This window comes from Uranotaenia lowii, chromosome 2 (assembly GCF_029784155.1).
Source record: "Uranotaenia lowii strain MFRU-FL chromosome 2, ASM2978415v1, whole genome shotgun sequence".
Taxonomy (NCBI): Eukaryota; Metazoa; Arthropoda; class Insecta; order Diptera; family Culicidae; genus Uranotaenia; species Uranotaenia lowii.
Window position 1 is genome coordinate 371,263,251 of NC_073692.1, and position 20,513 is coordinate 371,283,763.

Below are 20,513 nucleotides of genomic sequence, written 5' to 3' on the forward strand. Positions count from 1 at the left end.
CCATGCAATACCTCGCTAGGTACCCTGCAGGGATGTCAATTTAATTTATTGTTTATCAATGCGAAAAGACATACCTCTGTTAAACAGCTAATATTTTTTTTGCCTAATAAGATGCGAGGTTAAAGTCTTCGACAAAGTTGTTCAGCGGAAAATTTTCTTTGGGAATTTTATAAATTAGCACAAAAACTGTCAGCTGGCTCGGTTCCACAGAAGAAACAAAAATGATGTTGATTTTTCAGTACAAAATATGCCATTTTCTCATACAAACCTAAAAGTTCAAATTTACTCATGTAAACGTTACTTAAAAATGCTACAAAAAATCATGGATGAGTTTTGGACCAAGACGAAGCTTTTAAGACCTCAGAGTTTGAGAAATTCAAAAATGACCCCAAATCGACTCAGTCTAATGAAACATGAAACTAGAATTTTCATTTATCCGCAGAATTCTTATAACTTTTTCGATAACCCGTAGATTTCGAGCATCGATCCGTAGAAGTGCTTAAAATCCATAGATCTACGGAGAAATCCAACGCAACGCTGCTTCTCACGTCTCACTTACACATATCAATCATTTCAACAAACGTGCCACGGGCTCCGGTTTCTAAGAGGAACATTTCTAAAGTTCTATCAGGAGTAGGCCATGACTTTTGGGCAACGCACGTGTTTTTGTTTTCGTCCATCAAAAATTTCAATTGATTTGAGTTAAACTATAAATTTTAGAACAAAGCAGTGGAAAATATTGGGATAAGTGGCCGGCGAAATTTTCCGCAGTGGTTGTGCTAAAACCTGGTAGGGGAAGTGTAGATTTTGCGATAGAATATTTTCGGTTCTGCTGGGAAGCAGATCTCAGGCTGTAGGAAAAGTTGAAAATTTTTGGGAACTAATCATTTTAAACATGGAGGAAGAGGAAGAATATGTTGGCAAGTGATAGGAATCGAAGAAATAATGAATCGAAACCTGGCAGGTTGGTGCTCCTTCCAATCAACTCGATGCTGCTCAAAATCACGCGCCTGTGAATGGAAATATGATACATTCAGCACAAAATGCAAACTCAATGAATGCCTATCCTACCATTTACTATCCGCCGATGTGGCCACCATATAGCGTTCAACCGACCAGTTTCTCGCCAAATGGTTGGTTTATGCAGCCTCCGACTCAGTTCTTTCCATCGAGTTACCCATCGTCAGTGCCCTTTTCATCCTGGCAACCTGTGGCAAGTAAAAAATCTGTAGCGAGAAATAAACATCCACGATCTAATGATCAAAAACTAAGCACCCGGCTTGCTGCTCCACCGAACAGCACACAAAAAATGGATGATCTACTTACATTTTGTGCTCGAAACTTTACACCGACTGCATCATGCAACGACGTGGTCAAGTTCATCGTTTCCAAAAATATTCCCGAGTCCGCCGTAACCTGCAGCACGATGACAAAGTTGGGGAAAAGAACAAGTTTCATCTCGTTCAAAATTTCCATACATAAAAACTTCTCATCTGCACTTACCGCAAAAGGTTTTTGGCCAGCTGGTATCGTCATATCTCCCTACGAAAAAAACGAAAGCCGTTGCTTTACCTCAAAACGCATAGCAACAATATAGCTCACCTTTTCCTGTGGAGCAATCCGGATTTGCACAATCCTTCGCACCGAACTTATCCAGAACACAACTTGTAAACAGGACGTCGGCCCTCGACGACGCTCTTATCAACATCGACGCGAGTGAAGGAAAACATTCCGATATTGTTTGCTTATCGTCCCAAACCGACGTCGCTCTCTCGACGCTCCCTAGTAAGCAGCGCAAATCGTCCGTGAGCACAAATCGCAAGCAAGAATTGACGATCTATTATCAAAATGTTCGAGGCTTGCGCACAAAAACTCCTTTACAATGGAAACGACTTGTTCGTCGCCCTGGCTGAATGTGAGTACGATGTGATTGTTTTTTCTGAAACCTGGTTGCATGCTGGTATCAAAAGCGCCGAGTTTTCTGCTAATTTCCAAATTTATAGAACGGACCGCTCTTCTCAGACTAGCATTCTTGGAAGAGGGGCAGGGGTCCTCATTGCCGTAAGACCGTCCCTCTCGTGTAGTGAAGTACCTCTTTGTCACAGTTTACATCTCGAGCAAACATGTGTACACCGAAAAAAAAATCATGGTAACCGTTACCATACCCGAGGGTAAATTTAAAAATAAAAACAGATGGTTTTTTTTTGAGTACGTTTTTGTTTATCTTAAACAATAGATTGGTTAAAATTACCATGTGAACGTGTTATGGTGCGTTATGGCAGAATGAAGGTCAATTTTACTATGCCATGTTATTTAAGACAACATTATGGTAATTTATCTATGCATTCAATGAAATCATTTTAATTTTTTAAATGCTGGTTTATTTATTCATCATTGTTACTATGTCCGTTATTTTTTTTCACATATAATATTGTTGTCATTAACACTGGATCAGGAACTATATGACAAAACCTAACTTGATGAAGGTTCCTTCGACATTTTGTTTTCGGTGTTCCGCGGTTGTCCCAAGATTTTATTTTGGTCTTCTCGAATCATCATCGCCCTGTGCCCTAAAAATATTTAAAAAAAAAGTTAAATATTGGGCAGAAATACTAATAAAATTTACTTACTCTTGAACATTTTATAAACTGTTGAAATTAGCGGCCGTTGATGACTCTGCTTGCACTCCAGATTGTAATGGCCTTCTGCGGATAAATAAAACATGATATCTTTTGTGACATATCCCACACCAAAACACTTCACCTTTAAGATCGCGGCGCATAGCACAAAATCAATATTGTTTCCAATGTTTCAACAATTAATTAAAATTTAAAGCCATTTCAATGGCAAGCAGGCAACAAAGTGCAAGATGACACGACAAATTGAAAGTATTTTGGCTATTGACAACCATGGTAAAATGTACCACAGTATTGTCACGATAACCAAAATTTTATATTCGAATGCACAAAACGTTCCGCATGGTAAAATTAAACCTCTTTTTATGTAGGTTTACCACATTTTCTTTAGGTCCGCATGGTAGCATTATCCAAAAGATCGTCAAAATAACCAAAACTTCATATTTATGCACAAATTTTGCGCATGGTAAAATTAAACCTCTTTTTTCATTAAGGATTACCATATTTTTTCTGCCCCACATGGTAAAATTAACCAAAAAGTCGTCAAAATAACTAAAACTTTGTTTATATCGACAATATTAACGTATGGTAAAATTAAACATTTTTATTCGTTTTGGAATACCATGATTTTTCTTTCAGTGTACGCATCAAACTCGGCTCATTTTCATTGATTATTTGTGCAGTTTATTTGAGTCCGGATTCGAGTGCTTCCAGCTACAAATCTCACACTCTTGGCATCGAACAACTATCCGAGCAGCTTTCGCCAAATGATTCATTGTTAGTGATAGGCGATTACAATTTGCCATACGTCTCTTGGATATTCGACGACGAATTAAATAGTTTTCTTCCTGAAACCGACCTGAACTTCGATGTTCCTGATTTACTACAATCAAAGGAATACATCGTCATAAACGCTTTAACGGATTTTGGACTGCATCAAATAAACAATATTAAAAACTCCAACGGACGTCTGTTGGATCTAGCATTCTCTAGCGACTCTACCAGTTTCCAGTTAATTGAATCCCCGTAGCCACTTATGCGTGAGGATGCTCATCACCCTTCGTTCATAGTTTCATTTTGCTCGAACATGTTCGAAAATGTTGACGAGGGCAGCGATACAAGATATGATTTTAGAAACTGCAACTTTGACGAGCTCGATATTATCTTTCAGCAAGTAAATTGGTCAACCATTTTAGCCACCAGTATGCTTGACGTAGACTCAACGACTGAAGCTTTTTACTCTTATATAAATGATATTTTGAGCAAAAACGTACCCGTGCGCCGTTGTCATACCTCCAAAAAATTTGAATGGTGGAATCGGGAGTTATCCAAATTTAAAAATCGTTTGAGAAAAGCTAAAAAAACTATATAGACGCAACCCCACGGACGTGTCAAAGCAACATGTGAGAGCAACAGAGTTAGAGTACTTAAAACTAAAAGATACCAGTTACCATCGTTACCTAGCCGATATCCAACGTAAATTCAAAAATGATCCTTCATCCTTTTTGAGCTATGTAAGAAACAAACAAGGTAATTCTGGTCTTCCTCTGAATTTGTCGTATGGAAATCGTCAATCAACTGACATGACTGAGGCAGTTCAACTGTGCACAGAGTTTCTTAAAACCACTTTCGTTGATCACAAAATAACGTTAGCACTCAACATTTGACTGCAGTAAAATCGTTTAATATCAGCATTCCCGAAATAAGAGTTAGCCCAAGCGACGTGACAAAGGCTCTCAAAGAAATAAACGAGCGAAAGGGAGCTGGACCAGATGGTCTCCCCCCGCTATTTATTAAACGATGCTGTAACTCTTTGGCACTCCCAGTAAGCATAATTTTCAATAAATCATTGGAATCATCAACCTTCCCAAAAGCCTGGAAAACTGCTGCAATAACACCTATCCATAAATCTGGGAATATTCACCTTGTAGAGAATTACCGTGGAATTTCTATATTGAATTGCTTGGCAAAGGTTTTCGAACTGTTGATCTTTAACGCAATGAGCACAGTTTCATCCCAGATCATTGATAAATGTCAGCACGGTTTTAGAAAAAAGAGATCAACATTGTCAAACCTGATGGTTTATGTCCCCTTCGTTAGCAGTTCTTTGGCAAATAAGACGCAAGTGGATGCAATCTACGTGGACTTCTCAAAGGCTTTCGATCGACTACCTCACAAGCACCTGATTGATAAATTGGACAAAATGGGATTCCCGACTTGGCTGGTGAAATGGCTTGAATCATATCTTCTAGGCAGAACTGCTTTCGTCAGACAAGGTCACATCAAATCTCGATATATGATGGTTCCATCCGGTGTTCCTCAAGGCAGCCATCTGGGTCCACTTTTGTTCAACCTCTTCATGAACGACCTTTGTGAACTTATCGATTCCGAATTAGTTTTCTATGCAGACGTTCTCAAAATGTACCGCTCAATAGCTCACTACACAGACTGCCTGTCACTACAGCAGGACCTTGATAAGCTTATGCTTTGGTACAAAGTGAATATGATGGAAGTGAATCTTAAAAAATGTAAGATTATTACGTTCACCAGAAGTAGGGTTGCAATTTCGCATCAATACACAGCTGATAACGTGGCTTTTGAAAAAGTTGAGTCTATTCGAGATCTCGGTGTTATTGTAGATAAGTCGCTATCATTCAAGGAACATTTAGCTGTAACGGTGGCAAAAGCAAAAACAGTCCTAGGATTTTTGGTCAGGAATACCAAAGGATTCAGTGACACTACAACTCTCAAAGCTTTATACTGCTCGCTTGTTCGCTGTGGATTGGAGTACAATATTCAAGTCTGGGCACCAAACACGATCGGAGGATTAAAGCTACTCGAGTCAGTTCAAAAGCGATTCCTGAGATACGCACTGCCTAACCTACCATGTAACGAACCTCAACGCCTACCACATTACCATGCTCGATGTGGAATTTTAAACATCGAACCGATTCGTTCACGTATTACACTACTTCGTCGTGTGTTTATATTCGACGTCATATCCGGTAATATTGATAGTGCTAGCCTCGTGGAAATGATACCGTTTCATGTACCTTCTCGTTCCTTCCCAACAAACACTTTTTGCTGAATAAACGCTGAAAAAAATATCGTGGTTCAATTTTTAATCAGCAATCTGGCTGAAAGAAGGTCTCAAAAATTTACTAATTTACGTGTCTTCAGCCTTTAATCATCTTGATCTGGAGAAGTTATTCAGCAAACGTCATTAAACGTCAATTGACGGATCATAAAAAAAATAAAATAAAAAAAAAGTCAAATGTCTGTCTGTCAGATGTACCCACTTTTTCCCCTCTGTGTTGTTTTTTTTTTCGTTTCAACTGCCCCGACTTTTAAACCTCCGGCTTGTTGGTCGCATGCCGCAGTACGCAGAACCAATCATGAAGTCTGCGGCGCGATAAAAATTTGTCGATCTTAAGCGACCAACATGCCTCTCAACCGATTTTTTTTTTTAAATAAGTGTGAGGGAAATGATCTTTTTTTTCAGTTTTGGGCACCAAAAGTAAAATTTGTGAGAAAATTTACTCTTTATTTCAAAATTGCTTAATGAGAAATCATAAAAAAAATCATTGCATAAGGAAAACAAAAATTCCTCTCTCATTCCAATCAAGCCGCCATCATGCAGGGCAATTTTACCACAGTTCACAGTCTGTCAAATTCCAATGGTAGCGAAAGGTTGAACAAAGGCTGAAAAAGTGTTATGGAAGCAACTCTTCAACTCCTCCCGTTGGCTGCACTGAGACTTCTTTAAACACTGAAACAAGGTTATAGTTTGTCTTTATTCAACCATTAAGCTGAAGCAGCAATTACGCGTTAGCTCAGCTTTTGTTCAGCGAATTGCCGTTTTTAAGCAGCCAAAATGTTTATTGGGTTACGGGGTTTTGAGCCTCTGAGATTGAACAACTATGGTAGGAACGAATTTTATAACCCGTTTGACATATCTTGTAAATTGTTCAACTAAGTGTATGTATATTTTGATTTCAATGTAAGTAAGGATAGTTTTAAGATAAGATTAAGTAATCAGTCTGTATGACATTAAATTGCCGTAGACAGTGACCAATAAATAAAATAATAGTGTGAGATTTGAAATAGGCAGGAGCATCACACCTCTTGGTTAAAAAATATGCTGCTTCTCTTTCCGCCCCTATTTCGACCTTCTTCAAGAAATCGTTGAAAGAGGCTGTATTTCCCGTGACCTAGAAAATTACTTCGATACCCTCAATTCATAAAGCAGGAAACATAAATAAAGCAGAAAATTATCAAGGAATATCAACTCTGAGCTGTTTTCCCAAAATTTTTGAGAGTCTCGTTTACGAAGTGCTGTGCCAAACTGTGCAACATACCATCTCTGAAGATCAGCATATGGGTTCATGAAACGTAAATCAACGACCACCGATCTCATGAGGTACGTTTCGAAATTCCCAGTAAACATTTTTGTAGGTATATTTCTCAAAAACTTTGTTGTACGTTTCATACATATTATAGAATAACCGTACGAAACTTGAAAAAACAGAATTTACCTACCAAAGTGGAAGCAATATACATACATATTTTCAAATTCTGGTTAAAGCGATAAGAGTATACGATTTGGACGATATTCGACACCATATTCATACATACTGAAAGAATGCAAGAGAGCACACATTTTTTTTTCTCTCAACGCATGCGAACCGTTGCCAGCGACAATATTTGTTGCTTCTGCCATTGGACAATTCTTACAAAGACACCATCTGTTTTTTATCTGATAATCTGGTTGCACTGATGGAATATAAAAGCTTTTCTCTCTTTTTTCTTTTTTTTTTTAATCCGACCTCGAACTCGAGACCCCATACACCCAACCTTCGGGTAGTGGTCATATCACCTCTTGTCTGCAACTCCGATTCTCTACCTCCCCGTGGTGCTAGCTGGGGTGCGAGCAACCTTAGCGGATATCGGGTACCCAACCCCGGTGGATGCTTTGGTCGCATGCAGACTGAGTTAGGGGGCTTCGTACGCGTCTGTTCCCCATGTTAGGGGCGGCGTGCGGAGTGCAACAACGTCCTGGTGGTATTCGGGACCCAAAACAGCAACATCACGACGGTCCTCCTGCGAGATAGTGGGGTTAGCTGCGGGCCTTGCGAGCCTGTGACTACAAAAAAACATAAGCAACGAACAACAAATTTCGGATGGAAATCGGCAAAGACCCACGCGACGAAAAGGGATTAGCGATTGGAAACTTGGAACATGGAACTGCCGGTCTCTAAATTTTGTGGGCAGTACCCACGTGCTCTCTAACGAATTGAAGAGTCGCAGAAGGTATGCTGGAAGGGCTCCACGGTACGAATACATTTTATTCCGAAGAAACTCCCGGACCGCTTCCTCGCGACCACATTCGAACCAAAACCGATTGTTTTGGATTTGTTATCTTTAGTCAATTCGCATATTGAGAACAATAGCGATTGACAGGAAATGATGGTCAATGAAGATGACAACAATATAAATGTTGTCATCATGCACGCTAAATTCAGCCAACACAGCAAGTGGTTATGAGTTACCCTGCAGTGTTGGCAGTTTATTCTGGGTGGTTAGCCCAGAATACGATAGTATTTAAGGAATGATTACCTAGGTTAAGCGACAAGATTGTTATCGCTATAGGTCTAAGTTAGCTTATAAGGACTTGACGAACAGAAATGAATAAATGGTATCTCATTTCCAAACCAATGCCCTGTTGCTAAATCATTGAATTCAACAGGTTATGGGCCCAGACACGTCTGGTGAGGAATAAGAGTTAGCGATAGAGGGGTACTCTATAAAAATTCTTCGAAAACTTGCGGTTAGCGAGTCCAGGAGCATTCCAGCCAGCCAGAGGTTCGAAGAGGTCAGCCAGAGGTCCGAAGAGGTCAGCCAAGGTCCGAAGAGGTCAGCCGAGGTCATCCAGGAATCAGTCGAGGTCCGAGGTGGTCAGTAAAGATGTCCCAAGCCCAGGTCCCGAAGAAGGAAGCGAGGCCAAGCAGGAATCCGGAGGAACCAGCAGCCAAGGAACGAGCCCGGGAATGGTCGGTTTCCGAGAGGGTTACTCTCGACTCCGCCAGTTGCCCAGCCCGGGGAGTGCCGTCTTCCGAGAGGAGTACTCTCGATGCCGTCACCAGTCACGCTGCGGGTAGCATGCGTGACTTTCTTTTCGACCGCCGGGAGGAGACCTTCGCAGCATGGAAGTGGAGGATTGAGCGCCGATTAGTCGCTAAAAACCTCATCCACACCATGGTGCGAATCCCTGAGGAAGACGACTGCGCCATCCCAATGAAGGAGCCCGCAGAGGAGGAACGGCGCCTGGTAGCCCTCCGGAAGCGCAAAAACGAGGACTCCGAGGTACTTGACGAGATCGTGATGGCCGTCAACAACATCGTCCTTAACCGCATAATCGGGGTACGATATGCGAAGGAGGCCATGGACATCTTGGTGAAGACTTACCAGCGCGTTGGCACCTATTCTTGGATAGCGATGCGCGACAGGCTCCATGACCTCAAACACTGGTGGAACATCAGATCGTTGAGTCAATTGTTTGAGGAATACGATCTGATTGTTCGGGAACTTGAGCGCATGGATGCAAACATCCCGGCGGATGAAAAGGTCCACGCGCTGATCTCGGCGGTTCCCAACGATTACAACCATGTTAAAGGGGCTTTGACCGTTCTACCGATTGCGGACCTTTGCGCGAAACCGATACTGGAGCTGAAAAGAATGTTCCTGGACGCAGGGCTAACATTTCAAAGTCGAGGGGACTTTCCAACATGGAATTCAGCACCAAACTCCGTGTTGAAGGCCAGAAGGGCGGAGAAGATAAGTTGCTTCGGGTGTGACGAACCGGAGCACTACAAAAATCGTTGCCCAGCCCAACGTGAAGGCCGACGTGGAAAAATTATGGTGGCTGTTGAAGCTCGACGCTCAACTGCTAGGGTTACCAGCGGACGAAAAGAGCGCAGGGTCAGATTTGTCGTCGATTCTGGCGCCACCCAGCACATGGTCCAGGATGAAGGACTTCTCCAGGACGTCAGAGACCTTGCCGAGCCCGTCATTATTGAAACGGCTAAATCTGGCAAGAGTTTACGTGCGAAGAAAACTGGCAAAGTTGTTTTGAAGAGCGTAGTTGGAAAATCAATAAAACCTATAATACTCTACAACGTTCTTTTTATACCCGAACTGGAAGAGAATTTACTCTCAGTTCGAAAATGCACCGAGAACGGGAAAAGGGTGATTTTTCTCGGCAACCAAGTTCGGTTCGAGTATTCTGGGGAGGTGTTTTCTGAAGGAAAAATCGTTGACAGCTTGTATTGTCTTGATTTTCTGTGGTCTGGTCAGTCTCATCGTCATTTCGTCACCTTCATCGACGACTATACCCACTTAATGGTCGTGTATCTGCTCAAGCACAAGAGCGAGGTCTTCGAGCGGTTTAAACAGTACGAGGCGATGGCTACAGCACACTTCGGTCAGAAGTTGTGCAACCTGCGATGCGACAACGGGCGTGAATACATCAGCAATGACTTTCAACGACATTGTTCTGAGAAAGGAGTTCAGATGGTATTCACGGTCCCATACACTCCGCAACAAAACGGCGTCAGCCAACCGAGCTCTGATGGAAAAGGCAAGGGCGATGCTCCATGGCAGCAAGCAACCGAAGGCTATGTGGGGCGAAGCGGTTTTGTGCGCAGCGTACCTGACGAATCGGTCACCAACACGGGGTCTTGTGGTTAACAAGACTCCTTATGAAATGTGGTTTTGTCGAAAACCTCCGGATTTTCGGGTGCCCAGCGTTCGCAAAAATTCCGAAGGAAAAGCGGCAGAAGCTCGATCCAAAATCCAAACGACTCGTTTTCGTGGGCTATGCAAACAACGGGTTCAGGCTTTAGAACGGGTTGAGTCGATCCATTGAAATCCATCGAAGCGTAGTCTTCGATGAAACCAGCATGATGGAGCCTGAACAAAACCACGTAGAGCCACTCCCATCATCCATCGAGAAGCCCGAGATTTCAACAGAGCCAGAATCAACATTTGAGCGGTTAGCCAATGTACCAGAACAACAAAACACTGTTGAGCGAGCGGTTAGCCGATGTGCCTGTTGATCCCATTCAAACTGTGAGCAACAGTGCGATTGAGGATGAACCCGGCGAAAGCGACTACGAGAGCAGTGCAGAATTCCCAGACGATGAGGACGACGATGATGTACAAAATTCCTTCGATCCGGAACCTGGCAGGTTGGCTCTTCATAATAGTGTGTGTTTCCCTAACAATTTTGAGAGCCTCGTTTACGATGTGCTGTGTCATATATACTGTGCAACATTCCATCTCTGAAGATCAACGTGGGTTCATGAAACGTAGACTTTTTTTAGCCGAACAGAAAATTAAATTGATCACATCTGCATCAGCCGAAAATCGAGAAGGAGCATTCGTGATGTCCGCAACAAACGAAGCGCAGACCACCTGACCATCACCTCGTCCTTGGCGAGATACGACTCAGAGTTGCGCGTGTCCAACGGCGCGAGGAGAAAGTCGGGTGTCGATACGACGTCCGCCGGTTGGAAAATCCAGAGGTGAAAAGGGCATACGTTGAACAGCTAGAATCCCGAGCCTCGGAACTGCCGACAGACGGATCATTCGAAGAACAGTGGTGTAGAATCAAAAGTGCCTTTATCACGACGAGCCATGGTACTCTCAGTAAAGTTTGTGGAAGAAGTAGTGAATGGATGTCGGATGAAAATTGGAGGATGGTCGATGATCGGAGAAAAGCGAAAGTCGTAATTGAGCAGGCATGTACCGGATCAGCCAAAGCAGTCGTCCGCTTACGATATGCGGAGCTAGAAAAGGCAGTAAAATGAGTTTGTAGACGAGACAAGAGAGCCTGGGCAAACCCTCTAGCAGAAGAATGAGAGCTGCCGCCAATGGAGATATGCGATTATTTATGACATTTCTCGCCGCCTTAGTGGTGCAAGGACTATTGCTAGAATGCCGCTAAAAGACCGAGCAGGTCAGTTATTGACCGAACGAACAGATCAGCTCAAACGATGTTCTGAGCACTTTAACAACTCTTCCGAGTCACGAATAGCGATGGCCAACAGAACATGCAGTTTGAAGCGCCAACAGTAAGTCGCATTAATGGCGTCAACTCGGAAGCGCCCTTGCTGGTTGAAAAAGAAGCGGCAATCAAAGACATGAAGTCCAACAAAGCGCCTGGAATCGATTGCATTACTGCTGAAATGCTGAAAGCCGACCCTGCCCTGTCAGCACAAATGGTGCATCGTCTTTTCGCTGACATCTGGGATAATGCAACATTCCCGGCCGATTGAATGCAGGGTATCTTTGTAAAGGTCCCGAAGAAAGGAGACCTGACAGAGTGCGGTAACTGGCGAGGCATAATGTTGATCTGTACAACCATCAAAGTACTCTGCGAAGTGAGCCTGAACAGGATGCAGGAGAAAATCGACGCTACACTCCGACGGCAACAAGCTGGATTCCGATCCGGACGATCATGTGTGGGCCACATCAAAACGCTACGAATCATACTGGAACAAATTAACGAATTCCAGGACTCTCTTCTGCTGGTTTTCGTTGATTTCGAAAAAGCATTCGACCGACTTAACCATGAAAACATCTGGGCGGCTCTTAGACGACGAGGGGTCCCAGACCAAAGGAACTAGTCCAGTCCGAACCAATCCCGGTAACTGCTGGAGTGAGACAAGGATGCATTTTATCACCACTGCTTTTCCTCATCGTAATGTATAAGATCTTGACTGGATCGATTGACTGTAGACCAAACCGAGGATTGCCGTGGAATTCTTCGACAATGGAGCAACTGGACGACCTTGACCTGGCTGATGATATTGTTTTGCTCGCCCAAAGACAACAAGACATGCAGAGTAAACTCGATGATCTCACGGAAAGCTCCAAGGCAGCAGATCTCAAAATCAATGTCGGAAAGGGGGCAACAGGTTGAGAAAGTGGAGTGCCTCCAGTATCTTGGTAGCCAGATAAAGTCTGATGGTGGTACCAAGAAAGACATCGAAACTCGGATCAGAAAGGCCCGATTTGCATTTGCGAGTCTCCGGAAGGAGGACTCTCTCTTCGAACGAAAACCCGAATCTTCTACTCAATTGTCCAATCCGCATTGTTGTACGGGTGTGAAACTTGGTGTACATATGTGGTGACAACGCGAAAACTGCTAGTTTTTGTAAACCGCTGCCTGCGGAGTATCATCCGCGCTTGGTGGCCTGGCAATTGGTTCTCAAATGAGGAACTACATCGCCGGTGTCATCAAAAGGCGCTAGAAATCAAGGTTCGGGAACGTAAGTGGAGATGGATTGGACACACACTGCGAATAGATGAGAACGAGATTTACAGAGAGGCGCTTGAATGGAATCCAGACGGACATCGAAGGAGAGGCAGGACTCGTGGCGGCGAAGCCGAACTGTCAGAAATACAAACTGTCGGCGATAATCTTGACTGGGACCACGGCCCTATGCGCCGGAGAATCGACGCGGGACCATCAAGTAAGAAAGTAAGTTATAGGCATTTTTTGCACTGCATTACACTTCCTTTCCACAAATTATTCTTCATTTATCCAAGAACTTTTGGCTTTTCCATCAAACCTAATGATCCCTTTTTTTCTACACAAAAAAATGGCTCCATTTGCTTGATTAGTTTTCCAGTTACGCTATAAATATTGTGCAAGAGCTCTCTACATCTCTAACAGTCTTTCGACTGCACAGGGGCCCAGTAATGGTATTTAGCAGGAACAATACTAAAACAGTACAAAAAAAAGCGAAACCAGCCATTCCCGTCGAAACTTGCCTTGCAGTGACGCCAAATGCAATTTCCTTCATAGGTAACTATCTTAGAAGTCACTTGACAAATTGTCACCAAATTTAGCACATGAAAACATTTCATCAATAGGAAGTTTTGATAAATCTTCCTCCTTCTGGCCATTGACCCGATTCCATGGATTGTCGTCCCTCAAAACCCGTCGATAGAAATTTTCAGATTGATCCGTTGATTGACAGTTGGTATGGCTACTTGAACAGTAAGATGTTATATAAGTCGATCAACTTGATCCAACAAACTGATGTTAATATTCAACTGAAATTTTGAGTCGTGGAATGAAACATTGCCGTTTATTTGGCCTGAGTAAACGCCTCAGTAATTTCACGCTTAGTTTGCGCTTAAAGGCCGATTTTAATGAAACGCCATTACCGTTGGATTCCAATTAACAACGCTCGAAAAGTGAAATAAGTTTTTCGAACAGGCAAGTAAATAGTCGTGGAAGCTGTCGTTCACTGGAACTACATCGTATCTCAATGTAGCATGGACGTATACATTCTGTCAGAGTCATAGTTTTATTTTAATCCCCAGTCATTCTCTGGGATTAGTGCATCCGGTGACAATCGGATTTGCAGGGTTCTGATTATTCGTATAATAGCATTCGCTCCAGTCAAATTGAAGACAAAATAGGATTATGGTATAAAATATTTGTTTTACTGCTTCAACCGACTAGAAGTTCGAAAGAAGTATAGAAGTGTGCTGTTGAAAAAGATGAAATTTAAAACTATTTTTCTTCTGCTAGTGAATTCATTAGGTTATGGAACCGTAGTGATTTCTATAGCCAAAGGATCACCAAAGGGTCAGAGAACCCCTGGATTATCACCATTTCCTGGACGTCCAGGTCAAAATCCATCGTTCCCTGGACCATCTCCACTACAATTTCCATACCCACCATTTCCAGAATTTCCAGGCCTAATACCACCTGGTCAAGGTCCACTCGGTCAGAGACCACCATGGCAAGGTCAAGGACCACCTTGGCAAGGTCCACCAGATCAAGGACCACAAGGGCGAAACCCCCCGGGTCAGGGACCATCTGATCAAGGACCACTATGGCAAGGTCCACCAGGTCAAGGATCACCAGGGCCAATACCCCCGGGTCAGGGACCACAATGGCAAAGTCCACCAGGTCAAGGGTCATCAGGGCAAATACCCACGGGTCAGGGACAACCAGTTCAAAGACCCCCTGGTCAAGGTTCATCAGGTCAGGAACCAACGGGTCAGCGACCACCAGAACAAGGATCAGCAGGACAGGGATCATCGGGTGAAGTGACTCAAGATTTTGTGCAATTTGAAAACACTCCTGATAACCGTAAGTATCGTTATAATCGTGAATGAACACGCTGATGATGGACCCTCGACACATCTAACAAGTCGTGTCGCGTTCGCGTTATTGCAGTTGATCGTTTGAGGCATATACAACCCGGTGAGCTGGTGGAGGAACTGAGTGGCCAGGTCGAAGGGGATATGGTTTTAACCGAGGAGCAGTACAGTATACGAGAAGAGAACAAGGTATTGCCGTACGAAAAATATCTCTGGCCGGATGCTGTCGTATATTACGAGATCGAGAAAAGCCATTTCAGCGATAGTCAGATCGGCTTCATTCTTAAAGCAATGAAGAAGATCGAGCGGCTCAGCTGCGTGCTTTTTAAGCAGCGCAATCAGAATCAGAAGGATTACGTCCGCATTCACGGTTCCAAACCCGGCTGTTTCTCCAATTTAGGCCGCGTTGGAGGACAGCAGCAGCTCAACTTGCATCCAGCGCCCGTCGGAACAAGATGCTTCAAGATCGGCACGATCATACACGAGTTGTTTCACGTGCTCGGATTCATCCACATGCAAAGTGCGAAGGATCGGGATAATTGGCTGTTGATCATGTGGAAGAACATCCAACCGGGCTACGTGAATGCATTCAAAAAGTTCGAAGCAGGGCAGAGTTTCCGAACACAGTACGACTACGGCAGTGTGATGCACTATGGTACGAAGGCGTTCGGCGATGGGCGCATCACTTTAATGCCGAAAAAGGTGAGATTGTTTTATAACGTACACGAACACGATTTTGAATCAACATTTTACACAGTTTTATGTTTTTTTTTGCAGAAAACCAGTAAAACAATTGGCCAACGAATTGGAATGAGCCAATCAGACGTTACCAGATTGAATAGAATGTACGATTGTTGGGTAGGTTACGAGGAGGAGTTTAATTGGGACTCATAGTATAGCCCGGAGTCATGTTCCTTGCTGTTGCCCACACACAGTTTCTATCGAATGTTTCGCAAATTTCGGGCAATCGCAAACAAAGTTTTTTTTTATGGTGTGTCACAATAAACCATGAAAATGTTAACGAATAATATATTCAACTAGGTCATTTTCTGAAGATTCAAATATCGTTATAAAACAGAAAAAAATATTTAATGTCTTCTAAACTATTGTGTCCTAATTCTATGCTGATTGGTCATATCAATACAAAAATATGGAATTTTGTCTCAAACAATTGGTTTGTCGTCCTCCGAAACCTCAATTTACTTGATCCAACCAGAATAAACAAATTGATTGAGTTAAAGCTGGAAAGCTCCTCGGGTTCACAGAACATTGTGAATTTAATCGTACACCGTTCGGGCTGAGCATGGCCCCGGGCAGCTTTCAGAGGAGGCTGGCACAAAAGTTTTTCGGTATGAAAAATACCCAGTAAGAAGAAATGAACTTTTTGATTGCCCAAAAGAACGGCTCAGTTTTTGAAGAGAGAAGAAAACAGGAATTCGGAATGCAATTTTAAATTTGCAGCTGCTGGTTTCTTCCACGTTTTCAGTTATTTTTAGACTTATCATTTTTTTTGTTAACTTTTCATTTGAACTTTTCTTCAAAAATTGTTTGCCAATTTCATTTCTTTGCCGCGGATTTCCAACGTTTTTGCGATGCATCGATGCGAGAGATCGTTGTTCTCGTGATGAATGTGCAAAATTTTATCACGCACCAGCTGTTCTTTCGACTCCATTTCCGCGAGTTTTGATCCACTCAAATTTTCATTAAATTCTACCCAACGGTTAAAAAGTAAGAGCAATTTCATAGTGTGGCAATTTCATCGTGGACACCTTTTAGCTGCCTGAAAGCAAGAAGGCTACGAGAAAAAATACCACGAAGCATTGTGCCATAGCGTACTCGATAACCCGTGGTGTGACCAAATTATTTGAATTGGTAAAAGGTGAAGGTGAAAGCGGGTAAATTTTAACGCGCACCGTTCGGGCTGAATATTGCACCGAACGGCTTTCAGGGTGTGGTGACAGGATTTCTCATCAGACCATGCCTAATACCGTCGGATGATTCGATTTAGTGGATTGTTGTATTAATTAATCCCCATATTTCATTTGCTGGTTTATTAGACTTTCCACAACCATGTTATCGAATTCGATACAGTTTAGTGAGCAGCAAAATGCAATAAAAAAGTCACATGGTGGATCATTCTAAGTATAGTATGAGAAGATGTTGCAGCAAGTTATTTTACTAGTTCCGATAATTGCAATGTATCAAGTATCAACTATATCTGCGCAGGAAAATCCATTTGGACCCGATTTTCCTTTTCAGGGCCCGCGACCCTGGTGGATATACCCACCAGTACAGCCGGGATATCCACCCGGCAATTGTAAGTATGTGCGGCAGCACCCAAACACTTTCATTGACAGGTTAATTTTTCATAAACTGGGTCATGCGGTTTCGCGACAGAATCCTTGGATCAGTTTCAGAGGTCAAATAAGTAATAATACTTGAACACGATTTTCAAGAAAGGTGTTTCACGATTGTAAGTTGAAGCTTTTTTTAAATCTCATATATGTTGATCGAACCAGTCCTCTCGTTTGAGGAAAAAGATTGCCACGGGAAAACAAGTTTTTTTTATAAAGGGCTTCAAACTATTATGGCATAAACAGAAGCCTTGAATAGGAAAAAAAACATACAATTTAGTTCTTAGGTCAACCTTCACCTTAAACTTTTACTTAGGATTACATCGTTTGAATGTTCTTCCCAATGTTCTTCCGGCCTTAAGCAAAACCTGAATAATGTTTAATGGCTATGTAAGTAAGGGCGTTGAAAAGCACCCTTGAAGAAATTGTTGATCGTTGGAAGGATCGTAACCTTGGTGAAATATGTAAAATAGAATTGAACTGCTGCATAAACGTACCTATACATTTAATTTCAGTATACCTGCAACCCGAAGAGCAGGGCGGCTATTTCGAAGGAGATATGGTACTAAGCCCTGAACAGTACGGAGAGATTTATATGGGTAGAAACGGCATTATCCTGCAAAAGTATCGTTGGCCATACAAAATTATTCCCTACGTAATTGTGAGAAGCCATTTTAAAAAGACTGCTATCGCTATGATTCTACATGCCATGCGCCGAATCGAGAAGGTTAGCTGCGTCAAGTTCCAGCCGCGCAAAGATCAACTGGATTACGTTCGAATTGCAGCTGATAAGCCTGGTTGTTTTTCCTATGTAGGTCGTATAGGGGGGATGCAGAACCTTAACCTATCATCGGGATGCATATACATTGGCATTATCATGCACGAGATGATTCACGCGCTTGGATTCCATCATATGCAAAGCGCTAGCAATCGTGATCAATATGTGCGTATCCTGTATGAAAACATTATGAACGGTAAGGAGAATAACTTCAGAAAGTACGATGTAAACGTTATTAGCGATTTCGGGACCCCGTATGACTACGCAAGTATAATGCACTACGATGCAAAGAGTTTCAGCAAAAACGGGCGGAAAACTATAGTGCCGTTTAAGGTGTGAATAATTTATAATCATTTAACTATATTACATGTACTGAAATGAACATTTCTGTTTGTTATTTGCAGAAGGTAGAAATTGGCCAACGGAGAGGAATCAGCAGAATAGACATGATAAAAATTAATAAAATGTACAACTGTTAAATGTGAACTACCTAGCCAACCGAAGGATTAAAATTGAATGATACACATAAACAAGAAACAAAGTGTATACAATTTGTATGTAATAGTAGCTTAACTTATTGAACTTCCTAGTTCTGTGCAAAATCAACTAATTCGTACACCCATAAATCAGACTCTTCTCTACAGGATAACGTGTGAATAAATGAAAGACGTCTTCTTGTTAAGATAAAGTTTTTTATTGATGGTCGTCTCGATCCAATCTGACACGATAACAAAGATGGAAAGCGTAGCTAACTTGATTTTATTCTAAGCTATTCTAAACCCTACAGCTCGGCCATCCTGACAAAAACATCGTCCTCGATGTGTATCCATCGTTAGTCATTACTGTGATTCCAATGTCTTAGATTTGTTGGATCAAAAACACTAGAAAATGGAACACGTGGTTGCTGACAGCCATCTAAGTCATTATTGATATAACGGTTGTTTGGTAAAACCTTCTTATCAACATGAAAGCCTTTGAAGTGAGCTTGTAATTTTGACGATTCTCCAGGAATTGCGCGTTGAGAAATATACCCCAAATCTCTTTCTTGATACACTGATTGAATTGTACCTTTTGACTCTCGTCGACAGTTCGTATTTCAGCGGCTTGACTACGCCGCCACGAACTTCTGGACCTGCCTCTTCTTCGATGGCCATCTGGATTCCAGTCAAGCGCCTCTCTGAAAATCACGTTTTCATCTCTTCGCAGCGTTTGCCCAATCCATCTCCACTTACCTACGTTCCCGAATCTCGATTTCTAGCGCCTTTTTTGATGACACCAGCGATGAAGTTCCACGTTTGAGATCCAATTGCCAGGTCACCAAGCGCGAATGATGTTCCGCAGGCAGCGATTCACAAAACCTTGCAGTTTTAGCGTCGTCACCGCATATGTGCACCAAGTTTCGCACCCGTACAGCAATACGGGTTTGACATTTGAGTTGAAGATTCGGATTTTCGTTCTGTAACAATGATTTGTCAACAACTATGTTAGCCATTTGACCCCAAGTGGCCGACTTACTATCGGCGTCTTTAGTACCATCTGCTGGTCATTTGAAGCTTTCACTCGTTTGAGTTCCGTATCCAGATCTCATTTAACCTTTCTGGCGACAACTAAAAAGGGTAAAAGATGGGCATGTTCACAGGAAATTCTTTCAAGGTCGAAGTGCCTCCCAAAAAGATTTTGAAGGAGAAGAGACCTGCCCGAATTAGCTCAAGGACTAAAGAGAAGTAGTTCCCACAGCATCCGATGCCGTAGGCGTTGTTTGAAGCAATTGGGTTGTAGTTTCAATTGTTGGGACACCGTCAGCCTGAACACAGGTAGTTCCCAAGTGTAGGGCTCCGAAAGGATTGTGCTTAGCTTCGATTGAGTCCTACCTAGTCTAATGTGACCTGTGGAAATCATCTAAACGAATATTTTATTTAGAATTTCAGAAATCTGCGTGCAAACTTAAAGTGCGATTTCTGTGAGTGATTAGTTTCGAACGTTAGAGCATAAAACTAATAAATTTTCGTTTTTAAAATTAGACATTACCTTAGGGTAACGCTAGGCACTACACTGTAGAGTCCTTCCAAGTATGGACAATCAACCGCCTTTTTGGTAGCTCTTCAAAACTCTGCCAATCAGTAGGACGATCTTTTGATTGCACTGATTCCGTTCGCTGTCCGCATTCAACTGAACGTTTTAGTTCTCTCTCTTCCAGTACCGCATGTTTTCTCCAGCCTACTTTGACAAGACAGCGAGGGGTGAATCATAAGTCTCGCATAATATTTGATATCGACTCTACATACACATTGTTAAAAACCAAATTGAAAAAAAAAAACTATTGCGAAGAAAGTTGAGGTAAAAACAATTTAAAACTGATTAGGTCTATGAATTTCAATTTGTTGAATTCTAATTACGCCGTTGAACAGGTAGTTCCCACTGTTCAACGTGGCTGCGCACGTGGAGTGCAACAATCCGCCAAAAAAACTGCACGCGACGACCTCAAGGGAGCGAAGTTGGTAACCCTAATCATCAAGAGGAAAAACTTGGAACTCAATGGTTTCCTAGTATTGATGAACCAAC

General features: G+C 42.5%; 2 protein-coding genes and 1 long non-coding RNA gene across 3 annotated transcripts in view; 2 read left to right on the forward strand and 1 right to left on the reverse strand.

The window, feature by feature from the left end:
* The window catches only part of LOC129748619 (astacin-like metalloendopeptidase), a 33,196-nt gene extending 17,219 nt beyond the window's left edge, over positions 1–15,977 (forward strand). The window contains exons 2-4 of the mRNA XM_055743282.1: positions 14,242–14,808; positions 14,896–15,521; positions 15,597–15,977. Coding sequence (XP_055599257.1) covers positions 14,242–14,808; positions 14,896–15,521; positions 15,597–15,713 — 1,310 coding nt within the window. The 3' untranslated portion in view covers positions 15,714–15,977. The remainder of the gene's footprint in view (positions 1–14,241; positions 14,809–14,895; positions 15,522–15,596) is intronic.
* LOC129748622 (uncharacterized) lies at positions 102–1,697 on the reverse strand. The gene is made up of 5 exons (XR_008737777.1): positions 1,603–1,697; positions 1,504–1,542; positions 1,327–1,416; positions 1,072–1,208; positions 102–1,010 (listed from the first exon to the last, which is right to left on the reverse strand). It is a non-coding gene; the product is annotated as an uncharacterized LOC129748622 (long non-coding RNA).
* Positions 15,978–16,329: 352 nt separating the features above from the next.
* LOC129748620 (zinc metalloproteinase nas-4-like) lies at positions 16,330–18,611 on the forward strand. Its single transcript, XM_055743283.1, has 3 exons — positions 16,330–17,136; positions 17,689–18,284; positions 18,356–18,611. The coding sequence occupies exons 1-3, from the start codon at positions 16,977–16,979 to the stop codon at positions 18,428–18,430; spliced, it is 831 nt and encodes a 276-aa protein (XP_055599258.1). The 5' UTR covers positions 16,330–16,976; the 3' UTR covers positions 18,431–18,611.
* The last annotated feature ends 1,902 nt before the right edge of the window (positions 18,612–20,513 follow it).